Raw genomic sequence first — 19257 nt, 5'->3', positions numbered from 1 at the left:
ACATAAGGGAATATGTTTTACACTGGACGTTGCTAAATTCTGCAAATTACTCCATGTTCAACATACACCACCCCACTGTGCTACCCAACAGCCTAGCAGTCCAGCGTGTGTCCAGATTGAGGTTTGCATAAGCAGAAGCCATGAAGATGCTAACGATGCTTCCAGTCTTTTGCTCTTGTAATCAAGGTTACATCATTCACTCTTTTGATGGTACCTCAGACATACATACCTCTCTAGGCTCACTCTTCAGAAGTGCCTTTTTTAAAAGTAGAGATGGATACAGGAATTGTTGATTATTATAGACATTGCCAAATTGCCCTTATAGAGATAGGTACCAATTTGCACTTTCATCTACGATCATTGAAAATACCTGTTTTTCTGTCACCTCTCCAAAATGCAATATCAACATTTGTTAACGTTGCCAATCTAGTGAACAGACTCTGATCGTCATTTGAAATTGGATCCCTTAGATTATGAATAAGGCCAACTATAATTTGTTTGTTTGTAGTGGCATCAATTTAAACTCCAGAATTCAGCCAAGAAGTTTAAGCTCCCAACAAATGGTCCCAAGGTCATCTGCCTCAAGGACCAGCGGTGATACATGGGCATGAGCAACTGAGGCACCCACCCAGTAGCAGCAGGAAACCCCTAGAATAACCAGCACCATGTATTCTTCCTCTTTTTTAGCAAACTTGCTGTCTGGATGGTGTCTGCCTGCCCTTCACATGTGCAGCTCCGGTAGCTGCCTAGAAGGGTGGAGAATGAAGCTGGGCCTGCTCACCATTCCTAGCTCTGCCTCCAGAGTGAACCTCCAGCCTCTGCTTGCCAGTTTTCATTCATTGCTTCATTAAAGATCTGCAAAGCACCCACTTCATGCATGCCCTATGCAGGATCTAAGGTTATACAAAAACAGGTCGTCAGTCCACCTTCTTACAGAATTTTAAAGTGTAGGAAAGGAAAGACAGGCAAGCAATGAATTAGAGTGTGGCATGATGAATACTTTGAATGGGGAATACAGGACAAAAACCCTTCGGGGATGACCCAGAGCTTCCTGTAGCTTCTAGCTTCCCACCGCTGAGACCATGTAAAGAACTGCTAGCCAGAGCTCAGGGGAATAACCTGGAATAACCCAGCGAGTTCTGTGGGCACTGGGGACAGTGCATACCAGGTGGTGGGAGAGATTTGCAGACCCAGATCTTGAGGACATCCCCAGCCTGGCTGATGTCATTGAATTTTATCTTGTAAACTCCTGGAGTCATTGTGGAGCTTTGGGTGGCATGGTCATATCTGAGATTAACTGGTGTACTTGAGCGAGAGCAGTGGCATGTGAGCCTGGACACCTGGGGACCAGAGATCAATCTCCATTCTCCCCATGGCTTCACTACCTCTCCACAAGAACCCCAAATTCTAAGACATAAAGCTGCAGCTCTCCATCACTATAAAATTGGGTAGATTCACCCTGAGATATCCCAAAGCACATCAGAGCCCTCAGTAATGCTCCCAAGAATAGGATTGCAATAGATCATGGAGCCCCTAACCTGAGGCTGCTGAGGCAGAAGACAGGAGAGAAAGCTGCTGAGCTGACACAAAGTATCTCTGAGTGACCTCCTGTACACAAAGCATCTCTGAGTGACCTTGTGTGAGATTCCCGTTCCTTAAGGATATCTAAGCTCTGTCTCACAGTGTTCTCAACTTTTTGGAGAAAGTCCTCTCGGTCCCTTTCTCCAACAATGGTAGCCTCTGTTCTCACCACATACTGAGCCCAGGAATCCAGGAAGACGGATGAATGTGCTCTGGAGATAGTTTTGGCAATCCTCATTGATTGCTGTCCATGCTCATAAAATACAGCGCTTAATCGTCACAGCAATTGGGGTGGCCAATTTGAAAAATAATTACTGCCTTCTTTGAGATTACTTTGCCTTCTAATTAAAATCTCAAGACTGGAATATTAAAGGTGCATTGTCAATACAGCATTCCGGATGCACCCAGCTAACCTCATTTGGGAAGGCAAAATTAATTAGTTTGTGTTTTAACACCCAGCTGTTATCCTAAGGAAAGAAATAGTCTACAAGTCAGCCACACAAACAGTCTCTAAATTGGCCAGAGTGACTGAGGAGAGAGAAAAGAAATCGAGAGTGATTTGTTCCTGTATAACTCAGTCAGCTTCTATTACAAGTTGCTCATTAAATGGCACCCCTGTGTCCCTGTCAGACATCGCTCAGGAGTTCTTGTTTACCCGTGGAGGCAGAATAAGAAATAAGTGGGTCCCTCTCCTGACAGCCACTGAGCTCTTGATTCACTCTGGAACCTCCTTTGCTCTAAAAATCGTTCCCAGTTAGTGATGCTGGGTGGAACCAGATCTGAGGGGTTGGACATTCTATTCCTCTCCCCGCTGGTCACAGTTAAAAACTGCATGCACTACTAGCTTCCTTTTTCTTTTCTGTGTCTTTCCAATTCCATTTGATTCAAATATTTGCTGAGTCCAACAGAACTCAGGATAATCAATTCTAGGCTAGGCTACAATAGCAAACCCTGAAACCCCAGTGGTTCAGCCCAACAGCCGTCTATTTCTCACCCTCGCCAAGTGTGATGTGAATTGTCAGGGGCTCTGTTTTGATCGGCGATTCAAGGATCTAGGATTCATCCTTCTTAAGCCATCTCATCTTAGCAGAAGGCTTTAAAGTTCTCCAGGTCAGGGGAAGACAAAGTGGGAGAACCTGCTCTTGTCACAGCCTCAAGCCAGAACAGACCACGTGACCCCAGCTCAGTTATTGCTGTATTGACCATGCTCCCAGCTCAGCTGGGAGACAACGCAGAGAGGAGATGAGGGAGGATTTGTCAGGTGCTTCTGTCTCTGCCACAGGGTTTTGGAAGGAGCATGCACTGGGTGGGATGTATTTGAATCCTATGGTCCCTACTCTGGGGAAGATCACAGTATTTTCACATAGGAGACCACAACCCATGTGGTAATGAACTATCAGCCCAGGTTATTAAGCACAGTAAGAGAAGCAGAAATAAAGGTCCTGGTAATCAGGTAGGGGTAATTAACAAACAGTATGAGCCGAAGAAGAGAGGGTGGAACAAAGGGGATATTTCCAGGAAGATGGGAGGCATGTGCTTAGTTTGGTGGGGGGATAGGAGAGAGTTCACCAAAAGGACATGTCAGGAAAGGAATCCAGGGGAGAGCCAGTACATATCTGTGTCACCTCAGATTCACCTGTGAGCCACTTGGATGTTTTATCACTGATTAAATTTTTCTCTTCCCCTTCCTGAATATAGTGTTGATGACCCAAAAAAGAAATTCATTTCTGAAAGCCTTTCCCTGCCAAGACCCCACTATCAGAAAGTAAACAAACCACAAATCCCTAGTGTATGGCATTTGTCTGGTGTTAGCTTTCAAATGTGCTCAGAGAGCAAACCTCTGTGAGTGTTCATGTGGGGACACCACTGGTGGCTCACCTGTCACTGGATGGCATGAGCTGCATCTGCAGCCAACTTACCCCAACCCTGACCACTCCCCCTATCCCATGGGGGTATGACATGACAAGAAAAATACCCAAGAAGCAGAGATTAGGAAGCCTATATCTTATCTGGCTGACTCACCCAGAGTGCCTGCCTTTTCCTATGTGAACTGAAAGAAGCCAATCAGAGCAGGAATTCTTAGCTACCACTGCACGTTCGAATTTCTATGGAAGACTGCAAAAATCCCAGTGTTCAGACTGCACCTGGAAGTGGGATCCAGGCATCCAACAAAGCTTCAGGTGATCCAGTGCAGCCCAAGTTGAGATCCTTGGCATTTGATCTGAAAATCCAATAGACTAGCTTAGGAGGGGTGAGCTCCCCATCACTGGATCTGTGTAAGGCAAGGTGGAAGAGCTCTTTGCCAGGATGTATGGGAGGATCCAAACATCAGCTGCTGCTCTTCTGGAATCCTCTTCATTATATTCCCCCGCCTTTGTTCCCCAGGGTTCTCCCAAGCTCAACTTAGCCCACCGAGCATAGAGTGCTGAGGTGGCTTAAGGAAGGGCTCCTTATTCAGTATGCGCCAGCCTCAGCATCCAGCATCCCAGAGCTAGCATGGCAGCTCCTGATTGTTAGCTGGTGATTAAGCAGATGACCACATGGGGCTCTCCCAGCACCATCCCATTAGACCAGCTATGTTCCTGGCCACCCATGTATCTGTGGGGACTGAATCACAAAGGAGAAGGAATATGAATTGGGAATCAGTTCTTATGTACTGCCTGGAGCCTCTGTCTGTGGTGTACATACCCTGTGAAGTGCTGGGTAAGATGCTGAGAGATGGCACTGAAGTAGGAGCAGACCTCAGGAGGGTGGCAGGGAAGGAGGGGAGTCACCATGAAGTACAGTTAAGAAGGTTTGGAGAGGGAGAAGTGGGCATGAAGTGGACCTTTCAAACCAGGAATTTAAAAACTTCTGTAGAGCTCAGAGATGAGTTGCTCTGTGGGGCAGTTATACAAAAATCTGCTCACAACGCAGACATCTGAAAACACCCACCTTCTACAATCAGTTCTTCTAACATTATGGGAATTCTTTGGGAATGCACCATTCTCCACCTGGTCAGAAGTTCCCCAACCTCAGGGTCCTGGGAAAGTTCTCTTATCTGACGTTGGGCCAGATGATACCAGATGCCCCATCAACCCAATACCACGCATGACCTGGGAGCTTGGCTTGTCCATCCTCCTGGACGGGGGGGGGGGCCCAGGAGAAATCTCCAAATGACCGTTCACTTCTTCAGCTACCATGGGCCCCTTAACACAGAGACAGTAAGTGAGTGAACCTGCCAGGAGTTCACAGCACAACAAGAAAAGCACACAAGCACACATGCACACTGCAGCCCCATGAGACCACTGCCCCAGGAAGAGACTAGTACACAAGTGACAGCAGGTGCCAGAGGGACACACTTAGTACAGCCCAGAAACCAAGGAAAAAGAACAAAGGAGTCTCAATGTGATTCTTGAGAGGAGGAGTTGCTATAGCATAGTGTCTTGGGGAGCTGTGCCATCATGCTGGGAAGGTGGGTACAGTGTGGGGTGAGGTGACACTGGAGTGGGAGGGGGCTAGTTCTTACAGAGATTGTGTTTATGCTCTGATGCTTGCATTACTCCTGGATCAGGGAGAAGTTTCAGAGAGAAATACTCAGAGGACTACTAGCAGAGGGTACATGGCAGTGGTGGGCTGCCTCCATAGTAACTTCTCATTGGTGCAGGGAAGAAATGACGAGGTCTGGATCTGCCCACAAACACTCACTCCTGTTCTATTCCGATTGCATTGTGTTTAAAAGTTACTAGATTCCAGCAGGGAATTAGATGGAAGGACAAAGGCAGAGAACAGGACAAAGACTCCTTCCATCTGATTCCCTGCTGGAAAATTCAGGGAGTTCTTGGTTTAAGATAAAATAAAAGGAAGTACAAGAAAGTGGTCTCCAAGTGACAGGATTGTGTAACAACCATAGTTGTCTAAGTAGTCACCTAGCAGGCTCCCACTGTTGAGTTGAAGGGGTGAGTGTGAATGTGGGAATCCTCAAAATGCATTTTATTTAACCTAGTATTATGTGGATTATTAGGAATCCTAAACCTCATCTGATTCAAAGATGGCTAGCTTCCTCTAAAAAAATTAAACAACAAAAAAAAAGGATTTAAGATTAACACTGGAATGTTTTGGGATCTCCCTTTTCTGAACTGCAGAGAAAAAAACATTTTGAAAAAAAAGGGGGCGTAATTTGGACTTCTGAGAAAAGTGCCCCTCCCCATCCACCCCAACACTTTAACTAAAAATACTGTGAATAATACAAAATGGTTTCATCTTTTAGAATATGTAAATGTTTCTTGACAAGCACACCTTCACTTCTGGCAAGAATTTCATTGGAGCATTTGATTATAAACTACGCACATCTCTGGGCTGCACTGTCATCAGAAGCTGCATTGGCCTTTGCTTCGGTTGAAGAACAGATGTTTCTTACAGAGGCAGATGGGAGACTGTGGGATGGAGTCCCATGGAGGTTGTTTGAGGACAGAAAAACGTGGACCACATCTGGTCCAGGGACACGGTGTTCAAGAATCTGTGGTCAAAAAAGTCTTCCTACCAGGGTGTGAGCATTGCTTTTGCAGAGTTTCAGCCCAGGGTGGATGGAAGCTTTAACTAGAAACAGAGGATGATGACAGACAGAATGGGTGTTTTCCCACTTCTTGAGAAACTTCTAGATTGTCTTGGAATGTTGGAACCCAGAGGTTGCCTTGGAGGTATGGGGACTGTACCATGTCATTACATCAGTGGGAAACACGAGGACCAGCAAGGAGAAATGATGGCCCAGAGGCACCCAGACAGTGGGTGACAGAACTGTCGCGTTTCGGACCTCCCTTCTCCCAGCCTGTTCGGTATTTATCATCTGATCCTTTATAGAAAAAGGTTGCCAATCTTCTTTTCAGCTGTGGGCAGGCCTGAGTTCAAGCCTGTGTGACCTTGGGCAAGCCACTTTTAATCTCTGAGACCCATTTTTTGCATCTGCACTAAGGACACACTTGTTTTATGATACCATAAAATCATGGGTGTGAAGCACCCAGTTCAGTTGCTTGATCAATGGTGAGTGTCAGCCCCCTAAGAAGGCCACTGGAGATCCATCACTTGATTGGTCTCTAGAGTGACAGGAGGCAGGCTTCTGGGCAGGATAAAATTTTCCCTCTTCCTGGAATAGACGATTCACAAGCTCACATTTCTTTCTTTTTTTTTTTAATTGGTTCTTTTTAGTTATGCGACAATAGAATCTATTTTGACATAATTATACAAGCATGGACTATACCTTGTATACTGACCCTAGTACCTCTCTTTCCCCTCTTCTCCCCACCACCACTCCTTTCCCTCTATTGATGGTTCTGCAATCTACCTATTTTTTTAATTAATTTCTTGTGGATGTACATGATGGTGAGATTCACTGTGGTGTATTCATATATGTACACAGGAAAGTTCTGTCAGATTCATTCCACTGTCTTTCCTTTTCCCACCCCACCCCTCCCTTCCCTTCCTTCTCCTTTGTCGACTCCACTGAATTTCTTTTCTCCCCCACCCTTTATTGTGGGTAGCTTCCACATATCAGAGAAAATATTTGACCTTTGGGCAAACTCACATTTCTTTAACACTTCTTTTTTTTTTCACTTTTTTTTTTTTTTTTTACTTTTTTTTTTTCTCAGATACTGGCTGACCAACAAAGTCCACATCAAAAGACCCACCACCGGCCTCTTGATGTATACTCTGGCCACACGTTTCTGCAATCAGATCTACCTCTACGGCTTCTGGCCCTTTCCACTGGATCAGAACCAGAACCCCGTCAAGTACCACTACTATGACAGCCTCAAATATGGCTACACCTCCCAGGCCAGCCCCCACACCATGCCCTTGGAATTCAAGGCCCTCAAGAACCTGCACGAGCAGGGGGCATTGAAACTGACTGTCGGCCGGTGTGACGGGGCCACGTAAGGTGGGCACCCCATGAGACTCAGTGGCTCACATTTCCTGCCAGCTACACCACAGGCAGATGGGAGTCGGGTGGCACAAACAATAGAACAAGCAGGCTAGTGGTTTCCTTTGTTAAAGTGTAAAACAGTGACCAGAATATATATATCTGTACCTGCATATATATATTGACCTGAGTATTTATAACTGTGTGGTGTTCATCTAGCATTAGGCAGATAAGCCACAGGAAGAAGGTGTGGAGAACCCACCTGAACCAGATTGAAACTCAGTCCATCTTTGGGGGCGGAAAGACTTGACATGCAAAGAAGCCGGTCCCATGACTTTGAATGACAACCTGCCTCCTCAGTTGGGAGGATCTTTGGGCTCGTGGATGAATGGAGAGCCACCTATTGTCAGCTGCCTGGACCTCTGGGATATGTGGATTCTGGGTAGCCAAGACCCAGAGAGGACAGTTTGACCCAGTCTAAAGCCGTGCTGTTCACGGAGGAGCGGTTAGAGAATTTAGCTGGGCAAAGGAGCACAAAGAAGCCAAGCAGAGGCCACAGCAGAGCTGAGGGCCATACTTCATGAACTTAGAGTTTGATTGCCCAACGGACAAGCTGTGGGTGACATACATGTCCCCGACAGGCCTCCACAGCTATGGAGAGAAGGCTAAAGGAGACACGATGGACAGTCAATATTCTGGCTAAGCAAGAACCACCAAGAACCTCAGGTGGAGCAGGCAGATGACCCTAAAGAGGTAGAGTGCTCTAAATCATGCTTGTGAAAAATTGAGAACTTCTTCCAAGGGCGTGCTCCACCTCAGAATAAGGAGGAAGAGTGTCCAAAATGTGGTCATTGTGTGGGGTGTTTTTTGAAGCAACTGAGGTCTGCCAAGAAGGACACCATGGGATTTTTACCTTCTAGGTTAGCCTCCCTCTCACCCTCTTAGAATGTCACACGAGAAACTGTATGTCCCTTGTGCCACCAGGGGAGACACAACAAAAAATTTGAAAGGGCACTGTCAAGATAAATGTCATCCTTTTTAAAATATATATGATTGCCTTTCTGGGGGCCTCACAGAACCCCAGAATATAAGACCTGAAAGAATGTGAAGCCTCCAGCCCCGTGTCTCTGCAGCCACTCTCTTTATTTACTGTCTGCATCCTGCGCTCTGCAGGGCCCCTGCAGCCAGACTGGCTGTATCAATGTCACTTTCTTGCCACTATCGCATCCTAATGGTCATACTCACCCTCACAGAGCTCCTCATGAGGTTTTTGGAGGAGGTTTTCAACTCTGCAGGGAAAGATTCCAATGTCCACCCCACACCCACCACCTTCTTCTCCCCACAGAGGCAATGATGGTGGAATTTTGCAAAATTCTTTTTTTTCCTCTTGCTAAGATTCTCATTTAAGACTTTTGTTTTTATGAAAACCCAAAGTCAAATGCTGGACATAATCTCCTGCAGAAATCTGGGCTCCATGCCAATAATTTAGGGGCTAGAATCACAGGTCACACGTAGAGAAGCATTAGTCAGCTTGATTTGTTAGATGTATTCCCTCGCCTGAAAAATAACAGTGTTTTAAAACATATTTGAAAGATAAGTAAAAAACCATTATCTTGAAGGTGAAGAGAGTTAAGGAAAGTAATCAAGATCTGCGCCCAAGCATATGAGACTGGACATAATTAATCAATGGCAAAGAATGGCTGATGGGAAACAAATGGAAGTGGGGGAGGATACCCAAGCCATTAACCCACACACAGACACTCCAGCCCGAAACCAGGACAGCCTCCATACATCTCTGCTTTTGTCCTCTATGTTCTTGTTGTTGCTTGAAGCCTAAAGTTTGGGATTTGCATTATAAAATGAATATTTAAGAAGGCAAGCTCTCTAATGGCCTCGGTGGGAACTGAGTGGTTCAACCTCCTCATGAGCAGTGGAAATAATTAGTATCATAATTTACACGTCTCCAGAGCCTTTTGTTTTGAGGTTCTCAAAGGCCCTAGAAGAACATTTAATTTCTAAAGTTTACAGTGCCCCGGGGAGCAGGTAGAATTACCAGCCAAGGCCTTGGGTTAGCCAAGGCCTTGGGTTAGCCAAGGCCTTAGATTCCAGAATGTTCCATGGTAAGTCCCAAGGTGATCCCAGATGTCAAATCCTAGAGTTGGCTATGAGATCTGTCCAGCAGGCCAGTGCCCTCTGTCTGCAGGAGAGTTAGAGGGCCAGAGCACTTTGGAGAACCTCATAGACAGGTTCTTTCCAAAAAAACACTAGAGGCCCCAGGACCATCCACACATGTACCGCTCCCTAATAGAGCTAGTCTTGTGCTGCCAAAATGCTTTGGCTGTGTGGTGGCAGGAGCTCCAGGGGACATCGCTTTCCCTCTCTCCTCATCTTTTTCCACCTGGGCAAGCACAGCCAGGAGGCTGGCTGTCCTTCCTGCCTATTTAAAGCTCACTTGGAGCCAAGGTTCCTCTGCAGTCTCTGGCACAGATTGGCTCACCTTGGGTGGACCCAGGGAGTCACAGTCTGTACCCCTTACCATGATCTGCTGCCTCGTCGCTACAGCCAGGCTTTCCATCATCCTCAGCTGGCTCAGTCACATCTCCAGTCGCCCACCATCACCCACCTGAGGCCCTTCAAACCTTTTCCATTGGCCTCAAGCCCCACACTCCACCTCCTCCTTTACTGAAGAGATGGAGCCCTCTGAAATGAGATCTGTCCTCAAAATGTCTCTTGGGCTCTCCCCTCACCCTTCACCTTCTTCCTCCCATTTCTGAGGAAGTAAGGTTCCTTCTCTGGCCAGATGTGTTTTCTCTCACCCGCTCCCCCCACCCTCTGCCATCTCTGTCCCCTGTATGTACCAGCATGTGATCATTGCACACATCCTGGCTCCTGTAGCCTGTTCACTCACCTCCCTTCACCACCAGACCTGGGCAGGGCCTCCAGCACCCACTGCTGCCCTTCCTCCTGACAGTGTGCCTCACCTTCCACATCTAGCCCACTCTGAGGCCAATGTCTCAGCACCCTCCATGTTGCCAACTTGAAAGGTTACTTTTCACCAAAAAAAAAAAACCTAGAGTGACCCATCCTGGATAGTGCCTGGCATCAAAATGACGAGGATGCAGATGCCATGTTCTGGTAGCTTTTCCCCTCACTTCCCAACCCCTCCTGACCATTTATTTATGTATTTATTTATATATTTATGAGTTATTTATTGATACTCCTACGTTGATCTAAAAAAAAAGCAATCAAGGTAGATCTGACCATTCTTCTCCTTGCACCACAGTGTAGACATTCCTTGTACTGATAGCCTCCCCTCAGGTCCCCTAAACACTCCATCGGCAGCCTCACACCTTCCTTTAGATCCAGCCATCACCCCTCTCCAGGCGCCTTGCCCTCCACTCCCCTCCACAGCCCAGCCCCTCTCCCCAGCTCCACACTTACTGTGCGCGAAGCTTGTTGACACCTCCTGTCTGCTCTGGAAGCAGCACGATTGACTCAGCATGTTCTGAAGTAAGGGAGTCCTCTCTGTCTCCCCTTCCTCCATGATCCCTCCTTTTTCTGTTGGAAGACCCATGACTCCTTCAACCATGCAGCCTGAGACCCTAAATCATCTTTGACTCCTCCTCCACATATACCCTTCTTACTCCTTCTCACTAGCATCAACTTCACCTCTTTAACTGCCCTTTGGATCTTCCAGCCCCTCCTCTCCCACATTTCCCTGTGCATGCTTCCATGTTCTCCAGTCCCTCCTGAGCATGCCCAGTGATTTCCACCTCCAGCTCTTCAACAAACCTAAGTTCTCCTGGCCCACAATCAAACGTGCAAGTCTTTGTCCTGATATTACCGACCACTCGATAAGGTTCCATTCTTCCTTTACACCCTACATCAGCCAATCCAGAAAAGATGTTGTTCCTTGAAGGGACACCTGCCTTTCCTGTCTCTGTGCCTTTGGTCTTGCAGCTCTCATCCCCTGGACCGCTCTTGAGTTCCCACCGAGGCCCTCGCAGAGACCACATCTTTCATGAAGCCCCTGATCCACCAACCGCTGGGATCTCTCCCTCCGCTGAACCACCGTAGCACTTTATTTGTACCTTTCTCATGGCACTTACCATATTCTGCCTTGTATTATAGTTATTTGTGCACTTGTCCTATGACTGTTCTTAGACTGTAAGCTCGCCAAGGGCAGGGACTGTTTTATTCATCAGTACTCCATCACAGCACCAGGTGTGGTGCCTAGCACACAGCAGTTGCTCAATAAATGTTTGTTGGATTAAATCCTGAATGTCTGTAGAGGCCTTTATAATTAATGAAGTTATTTTACTGCCATAAGAACTCTCAAAGAATGATACAATTCAGGCCAAAGCAGAAATAATTATCCCTATTATGTAGATCATCAAATTAAAGTAAAAACCTGCTAAGGACTCCTGCCTCACTGGCAGAATTCTCGCCCAGGTTTTCTTACCCTCACTCCAGGGCTTTTTCTGTTAAACCTTGTGGTTGAGTCATTGCAAACTGAAAACTGACCCTCAATATAGGCCAGGCTGCCCATAGGTGTCTCCTTCTCAGGTTGAGGGCAAACCTCAGTGTGAACCCCAACCCCTGTGCCCATCAGTACAACAGAATCTACTCCTTTCTGAGAAGAACGAAAGTGATCTGGGTTTTCTCAGGCCTGGGGGGTGAAGCTGTAGGACCTCATCAATCATTCCTCCTGCCACGATCACAGAGTAGGAAGCCATTTGTCCAGATGGCAGAGAGACCAAGAGCTCTGAGGGGCTGCTGTTTGATGAATCTCTCCATGCCTAATTAAGGCGCCCCTTCCAGAATGAATGGAACAGGGTAGTTTATTGATGCCGGTCAGATGGGACTCCAGACGTGCCTGCTGCTTCATGAATGCCCTTAATAGCATTCCCAATGACACCAACAGCCTGCACCGCCCGCTGTCTCTCCCAGCGATGCTGATGTCATCTCTTCCCACCTTCACTCCCATCTGTCCCCTCCCTTCCCCAAAGCGCTCTCCTTGGCAGGGGGAACCCAGACAGCCAAGTTGCAGGCTTTCTTCCTGGCACCTGAACCCCGACCTGGAACAATGCCGTGAAATGCCAACAAGGAAACAAGACGGGGGTTGGGGAAAGCGGGCACTTGATGCCATCCCTCAGGGAAGCAAAAAACAAACGGGCTTCTGTTCTGGTGGTGGCCCATCCACAACAATAGGAGGTTTCCATGGTTACTGTCCAGAAGCAGTGTTATAGTTGCCTTTGGGCTTTGTGATGAGGGTAGTTTAATTTCCATTCTTAGCAGTCCAGGTGGTGGGGCAGTTTCCATGTATGGTGCATTGAGCCATCCAGTCCCCAATCAGAGTTTGCCTAGAATCACCCCAGTTGTCATTAGCCAAAGCCCAATAGAGTCACCCAACCAGGACACTAAAGGGCTCTGGTGGCCTTTCTACATCTTCCTTACCACTTTCTCAGCCACCCCAACTTCCCCTAGAAACTGGCATGGGAAATGGGGCTCCTTAGAACTGTGTTCCAAGAACTGTGTCATGAAAGACCCCACTGCCCCAGCCAGGAGAGCATTTTCAAATATGAAATTTAAAGAAGGTTCTTCAAAATTGTCCTAGCACCATCTAGGAACAGCCAATCCTTGGGGAATTAAAAGAAAATTTGACAGCCCAGAAGTGAGAAAATTGTGCCACGAACCTTAGCACATTGGGCCCCCTTCCCTGAGGAAGGGTGCAGAGTCGTTTGCATCATATTCAGGTGAGTCAAGTTGGGACAGATGCAGGAACACACTTCAGTGAAGTTTAAAGTGCCTTCATTTACTAAAAAGAGATGGTAAAGATAGAGCCTTTGGGCAGAGTTGGTGAAGGGACCGTCTGAATCATTAACCCTTATTGATGGAGGTTGGATATTGCAGGGCGGCCATTCTGAGGCAAGCTCATTGGCTCTAGGAAAGCCAGGCTTGTGCTTTCTTGTTACAGTGGCCAAGGTCTACAGGAATATAACTTGCTGTAACAACTACAGGATGGGTTGCTTGGCTGACTATTGTGTTCATAAACACCACATTCTGCACAAGAGCTCCGGGACAAGTACCAGATAACCCAGAAGCCTGTCATTCCAGCGCCCAGGGGACATGGATAAGGCCCCTTGATTCTGATATTTTCTCATCTGTAAAATGGGGAAGACACCCACCTGCCTCCTTCAGGGACTGAGTGAAAATTCAAATCAAGAATGGGTTGGAGAATTGGGGTGGGGAGGTGTGGAGAGGCTCAGGGCTATGGAGCAAATGAAATGTGTGCAGCTATGAGTTTTCAGACTTGTGCTTATCCAACATCGATCATGTCATTGCCCTGGTTAAACCTGTTAATAGCTTTCCTTCACCCTAGGAAGAAAATTGCAAGTACCTTAATGTTGCTTAAAAGGTCTTGAGCTCTCCTCACCTCTGACTCACTGTATTCCAAGCACATAGACCTTTCTGTTTTATTAAGAACGTTCCAGAATTATCCTGGTGTCAGGGCCCTTGCTCTTGTTTTCCCCTCTGTTGCTTGCATGCTGCTTCCTCCTCCTTAGAAGCCTCAAATTGAATGTCACCTCCTGGAGAGTCTTCTGGTCTTCCTTAGCTGTTCACTTTCTATTGCATATCACCTTATCCTGGTAAGTGTTCTTCATAAACTACTGTACCCCCCCCAACTCTCTCACACACACACACATAGCTTGTGTATAAGAACACACACCAAGACCCTCAATGAATGCCTGAATTCACAAATAGTACCGACCCCATATACACTATTTTTTCTTATACCTACATACCTATGATAAAATTCAATGTGTAAATAAAGTGTGGTGGGAGATTAACAACAATTAAAAATAAAATAGAACAATTGCAAAAATAGACTTTAATTATTTTCTTGTTTATTTTCCACTGCCCTTCTAGAATGTTCCAGAGGGGGTTGTTTTCCATAAGGGTCTCTGTGCCCTGGGTGGTGGAAGTTGCCAGCCTGCAGCATAACTGCTGATATCTCTACCTGGGTGCTGGCAACATGACCACTTCCTGGCACTCTCTGGTGGCACAGACCAGCTCTGAACTTCTCACAGGTGACATATTTTCCTCTGAAGCCCCAGGTAGATGGATAGTGCTTTCAGCCCTTGGAGCCAAGCTGATGGGTAGAGTTTTTCCAGTTCCCAGTTTCCCCCTTCAAAGAAGTTTATGGCTCTTACCTTTCCATTCCCAGCCTGAGCAGACATTAGAACCCCACCCCACCACAAAGACCTTTACCACATCCATTGTACATTGGAAGTGGTTTAGTCAGCTTTTTTGCTACTGTGACTAAAGGACCCAACCAGCAAAATTATAGAGGAGGAACAGTTTATTTGAGGGCTCACATTTTCAGAGGTGTAGTCCATAGAAAGCCTGCTCCATTCTTCAGAGCTTGAGATGAGGCTGAACATCATGGCGGGAGAGGGTGGTGAAGGGAGGCAGCTCACATCATGGTGACCAGGAAGCAGAGAGAGAGTCCATTCTCCAGATACAAATATGTATACCGAAAGCCATGCCTAATTTCCACCTCCTGCAGCCACACCCCACCACTTCAGTTACTACTCAGTCAATCCATATCAGAGGATTAATTCACTGATTGGTTAAAACTCTTACAATCCAATAATTTCTCCTCTATACCTTCTCCCACTGTTTCACATGTGAACTTTAGGGGCACAACTGACATCCAAACCATAACAGGAAGCCTCAGGAGAATTTTAAAACCCACTGAAACCTGGGCCTCACCCCTAGGAATTCTGATATGATTGGTCTGCTGTGCAGCTTGGGCACCTCCTGCAGTTCCCACAAGGCACTCAGGGGCAGCCCTTGCTGGAAAACACGACCCACACCCACTTCCTGAAGCCCTACAATGTCTTCCACAGGCAGCCCCTCCAGGGCCTCTGGTGTGAGGTCTTTTGTTTCTGGCTTTTGAAGTTTTCCTTCCTTGATTTGAAACTTGGCCTGTTTTATCTGATGGGTTTTGCTGCTGCTGCTATTCTGGATGGCTGTGTACTGGCTAAGCAGGAAAGGCCTGTCCCAAGCTTGCCTACTTCTCCTTCCAAACTTTGTGAGGGGCCATGAGGAGCATATTCACTAAAACTTCTTCAGCCACTGGCACACAGTGGGCATTTAATAGACTCCTGTTGCGTGAACAAAGGGATGAGGGTGAACTCTATGGACGTATGAGTACGTTGAAGGAAGACTTGCACCCCATGGACCTGCAGAGTGGGGAGGAGCCCACCTGTGGGAAGAACACCAGGACCTCGTCAAGAGGACCAGGAATTGCTCCCACTTTCTCAGCTAAGCCATGTGTTCTGGACCCTGCATGAGACACTCTAAATAACGCTTATCCTTAACCACAGCCCTACGTGTTGTCTTGCCCCCTTTACACAAATTAGATAAAGAGTCTCAGATATTAAAAACTTGTTCAAGATGCCAAAGCTCATGAGTGGATGGTTTAATGCCAAAACTAACACTATTAACCCTGCAAGCCTCTGAAGGCCACTTATCAAACCTCAGCCATCTGGTCATGGTGTGAGCCCGCACAGGGGAGGAAAGAGGACGAGACTCACCTGCCTACTGGCCAGACTTCTCACAGGATAAGCTCTGCCTTGGCTCTTCCCATTGGCAGAACCGATGTAGACCCAGAACATACTTGAGGAACAATGCCAATGGATAAGATGTTCTCTTGTCAGTTTGTCAAGAGCTACATCTCTGAGCCCCCTGAGGGCCCTTGTTCCAGCCCTATAGTCACAGTCCATTCTGATGATCAGGACCCCTCTGGGTTGTTAAATTCTTTTCATGGCTTAACCCCTGCTCCCAGGCCCTCTAGGCATAAAGCAAGGGAGACCAAGTGCTGTCTTGGTGTTTGGACCACAAGGCAGAACACCAAAACCTCATGTCATGGGTGTTTTGTGGTAGCCATGTCTGAAGAAATGACTGGTTTTTCTTTCTTGTTTTCCATGGACACATCCTTGACTCAAAACAGATGTTCTGTGTAGCTCATGAGAGTTCAGATTGCAAATTCAATTGTGAAAGTGTGGGAGGCATGAAAAGGAAAGGCATCTTCTAACAGTGTGTCAAGACAGACAACAGGTAAAGAAAGCCTGGCTAGCTCAGACACTCCAGGGCTTAAAGCAGATAAAGTTTGCCTTGAATAATAGTTGAGGCACACACTGAAGGGCCGGAGGGTGACCAGGAGACAAAGGGATGGTAGAGGACCAGAAGGGAGCAGGTCCTGCTTACTGAGCACTGATTAAATGCCTCACAGGAACTCACTCACTTACTCTTGAGCCACCCTCTGGATTTAGATGCTGTTATTATTCCCACTCCATAGATGAGGAAACTGAGACAGTGAAGTTAATTAACTTGCCCAATGCCAAAAAAAAAAAAAAAACAGGAAGAGATTGAGCTGGGATTTAAACCCAAGCCCTCGGGGTCCCAGAGTGGTACAAGCATTCCCTAAGCTCAGCCTTGACCGGCACACCACCAGGGGCTGCATTAGCTTGGCCAGTCAGTGATGCAACTGGTTCCCACATTGCTGTTCCCACACCAGTCTCAGCTTCTAGCCCTCCCACCTCCCACTGTCCCCCCACGTCCACAAGAAATGCTCATTAGAGCAGCACCCGTGGTAGTTTTGGGCTGCACAGCCCCAGGCTTTCTGGCTACAGCTACTGCTCCCAGGCCCTCTAGGCATAAAGCAAGAGAGAACAAGGGCTGTCTTGGTGTTTGGACCACAAGGCAGAACACCAACACCTCATGTCATGGGTGTTTTGTGGTAGCCATGTCTGAAGAAATGACTGGTTTTTTTCTTTCTTGTTTTCCATGGACACATCCTTGACCCAAAACAGAAGCTGAACATCCTCCTCCACACACATGGGATCACTTGGCCCATTGTCTGGGGATAAGATGGGGGAGGAAGCCAAACAGTAGGCTGCTGGAAAACGTGGAATTGCTCCCTGGGAGAAGCCATACTGGAAATAACAAGTGAAATCATTGAAACAGAGGACAGAACAAATGAATGAAGAGCAGGCAGCTGTCCTACTCAGGGCCCTTGTTCCAAGAGCCTATCTCAAATTTAGGTATTTGTACCAGGATGGGTCACGGCAAGGAAGTGATCTCCAGCCTCTTTTGCCACATCAGGGAAAGTGGGGGAACTCAAAAGCCCTAAGCCCTTCCCTTGCTGTCTGAGCAGCATGGATCTAACCACTCACCTCCTATCTCTTTCTTCATTGGTGAACTGGGAAAAAGAAAGCCTGTCTAGCTCAGACACTCCAGGGCTTAAAGCAGATAAAGTATCTTATTTCTTCACCTACTGTCTTAGTCCATTTGGTGCTGCTGTAATAGAATGTCTGAGACCAGGTAATTTATAAATAATAGATGTCTTTCTTACAGTTCTGGAATCTGGGAAGTTCAAGATCAAGGGGCCCTCTCATTAAGCAAGGGCCTCTGTGGCTGCATCATCCCATGGCAGAAGGTAGAAGGTCAAGAGTGGATGAGAGCAAGGCAGGAGGACTTGCTTTTTTTCACAAATACACTCTTGGAATAACTAATCCATCACACAATATTAACATTAATCCACTCATAAGGGTAGCATCCTCATAACCTAATTGCTATTTAATAGTTTTCTCCTCCCAACACTGTTGCTCTGGGAATTCCAACACAGGAACTCTGGAGATACATTTAAATCATTGCATCAACTGAAGGCATTAGATGACAGCAACTCACTCATGTCTCCTCTGGGTCTCTCTCAGATTAAGGAAGTGAGTTTTGTTAAGTATCCACCTGGGTCAGCCTGTGCCCTTCTTCACTATCATGGAAGCAATTAGGCAGGACTTGGCATGCAATAGGTGCCTCATAATGAATGAAATGAATGAATGCTTCCCAGTTTCCTGAAGTCATTTCTCTCCATCTACTCAACTAGGGATTTGCCAGGCCTTGGTTTCCATGCCTGAACAAAATAGATGTTTCTCTGCCTCTCTCTAACTGAGAGCTGCAGTTGGATCATAGAAATCTACAGAGGCATTCCTAATTTAATGTCATCACCCCCAAATCCACCCCCATTGCTTATCAGAAGAGGTACTTTTTCCCAAATGGGTTTGTGTCTTACAACACCCTAAGTAGTCACAGTACCTCCTATTTATTGTCTGTTATGTGCCAGCCACTGCAGTGGACACTGACTAGATTGTCTCCTTCCTTCACCCGGCTTCTGAGGTTGGTATTATTTATTCCCATTGTATGGATGAGGGACAAGGCCCATGGTTTGTCACATGGCTAATAAGTAGCAGAGCAAGGGTCAAACTCAGGACAAAAATTCCTTCTATGAATTTATTGTCTCCATAATCTACACAGCAATTGAAATTCATTCACCCATTCATTCATTCACCTTGGTCTTAGTTCAGGTTGCTATTAAAAATATACTATAGCCAAGTGTGGTAGCACATGCCTGTAATCCCAGCAGCTCAGGAGGCTAAGGCAGGAGGATTGTGAGTTCAAAGCCAGCCGCAGCAAAAGTGAGGCATTAAGCAACTCTGTGATACCCTGTCTCCAAATAAAATACAAAATAGGGCTGGGGATGGTGGCTTAGTGGCTGAGTGCCCCTGAGTTCAATCCTCAATATTCCACCCCCAAATATGTGTGTGTGTGTGTGTGTGTGTGTATAGACACATGTATATACACCATAGACTTGGTTGAAGCAACAAACATTCAATTCCTATAGTTTTAGAGACCAGAAGTACAAAATCAATGTGCCA

General features: G+C 46.7%; 1 protein-coding gene across 1 annotated transcript in view; it reads left to right on the top strand.

Moving 5' to 3' along the window:
• Positions 1 to 9024, top strand: part of St8sia2 (ST8 alpha-N-acetyl-neuraminide alpha-2,8-sialyltransferase 2) — a 67766-nt gene extending 58742 nt beyond the window's left edge. The window contains exon 6 of the mRNA XM_046439019.2: positions 7206 to 9024. Within this exon, the coding sequence (XP_046294975.1) occupies positions 7206 to 7491 (286 nt within the window). The 3' untranslated portion in view covers positions 7492 to 9024. The remainder of the gene's footprint in view (positions 1 to 7205) is intronic.
• Positions 9025 to 19257: the final 10233 nt, after the last annotated feature.

The sequence above is a fragment of the Marmota monax genome, unplaced genomic scaffold (genome assembly GCF_021218885.2).
Source record: "Marmota monax isolate L192 unplaced genomic scaffold, Marmota_monax_Labrador192_F-V1.1 WCK01_AAM20220418_F8-fsc00005, whole genome shotgun sequence".
NCBI classification, from domain to species: domain Eukaryota; kingdom Metazoa; phylum Chordata; class Mammalia; order Rodentia; family Sciuridae; genus Marmota; species Marmota monax.
Note: the sequence above shows the minus strand (reverse complement) of the source record. Positions and strands in the feature narration are given on the sequence as shown.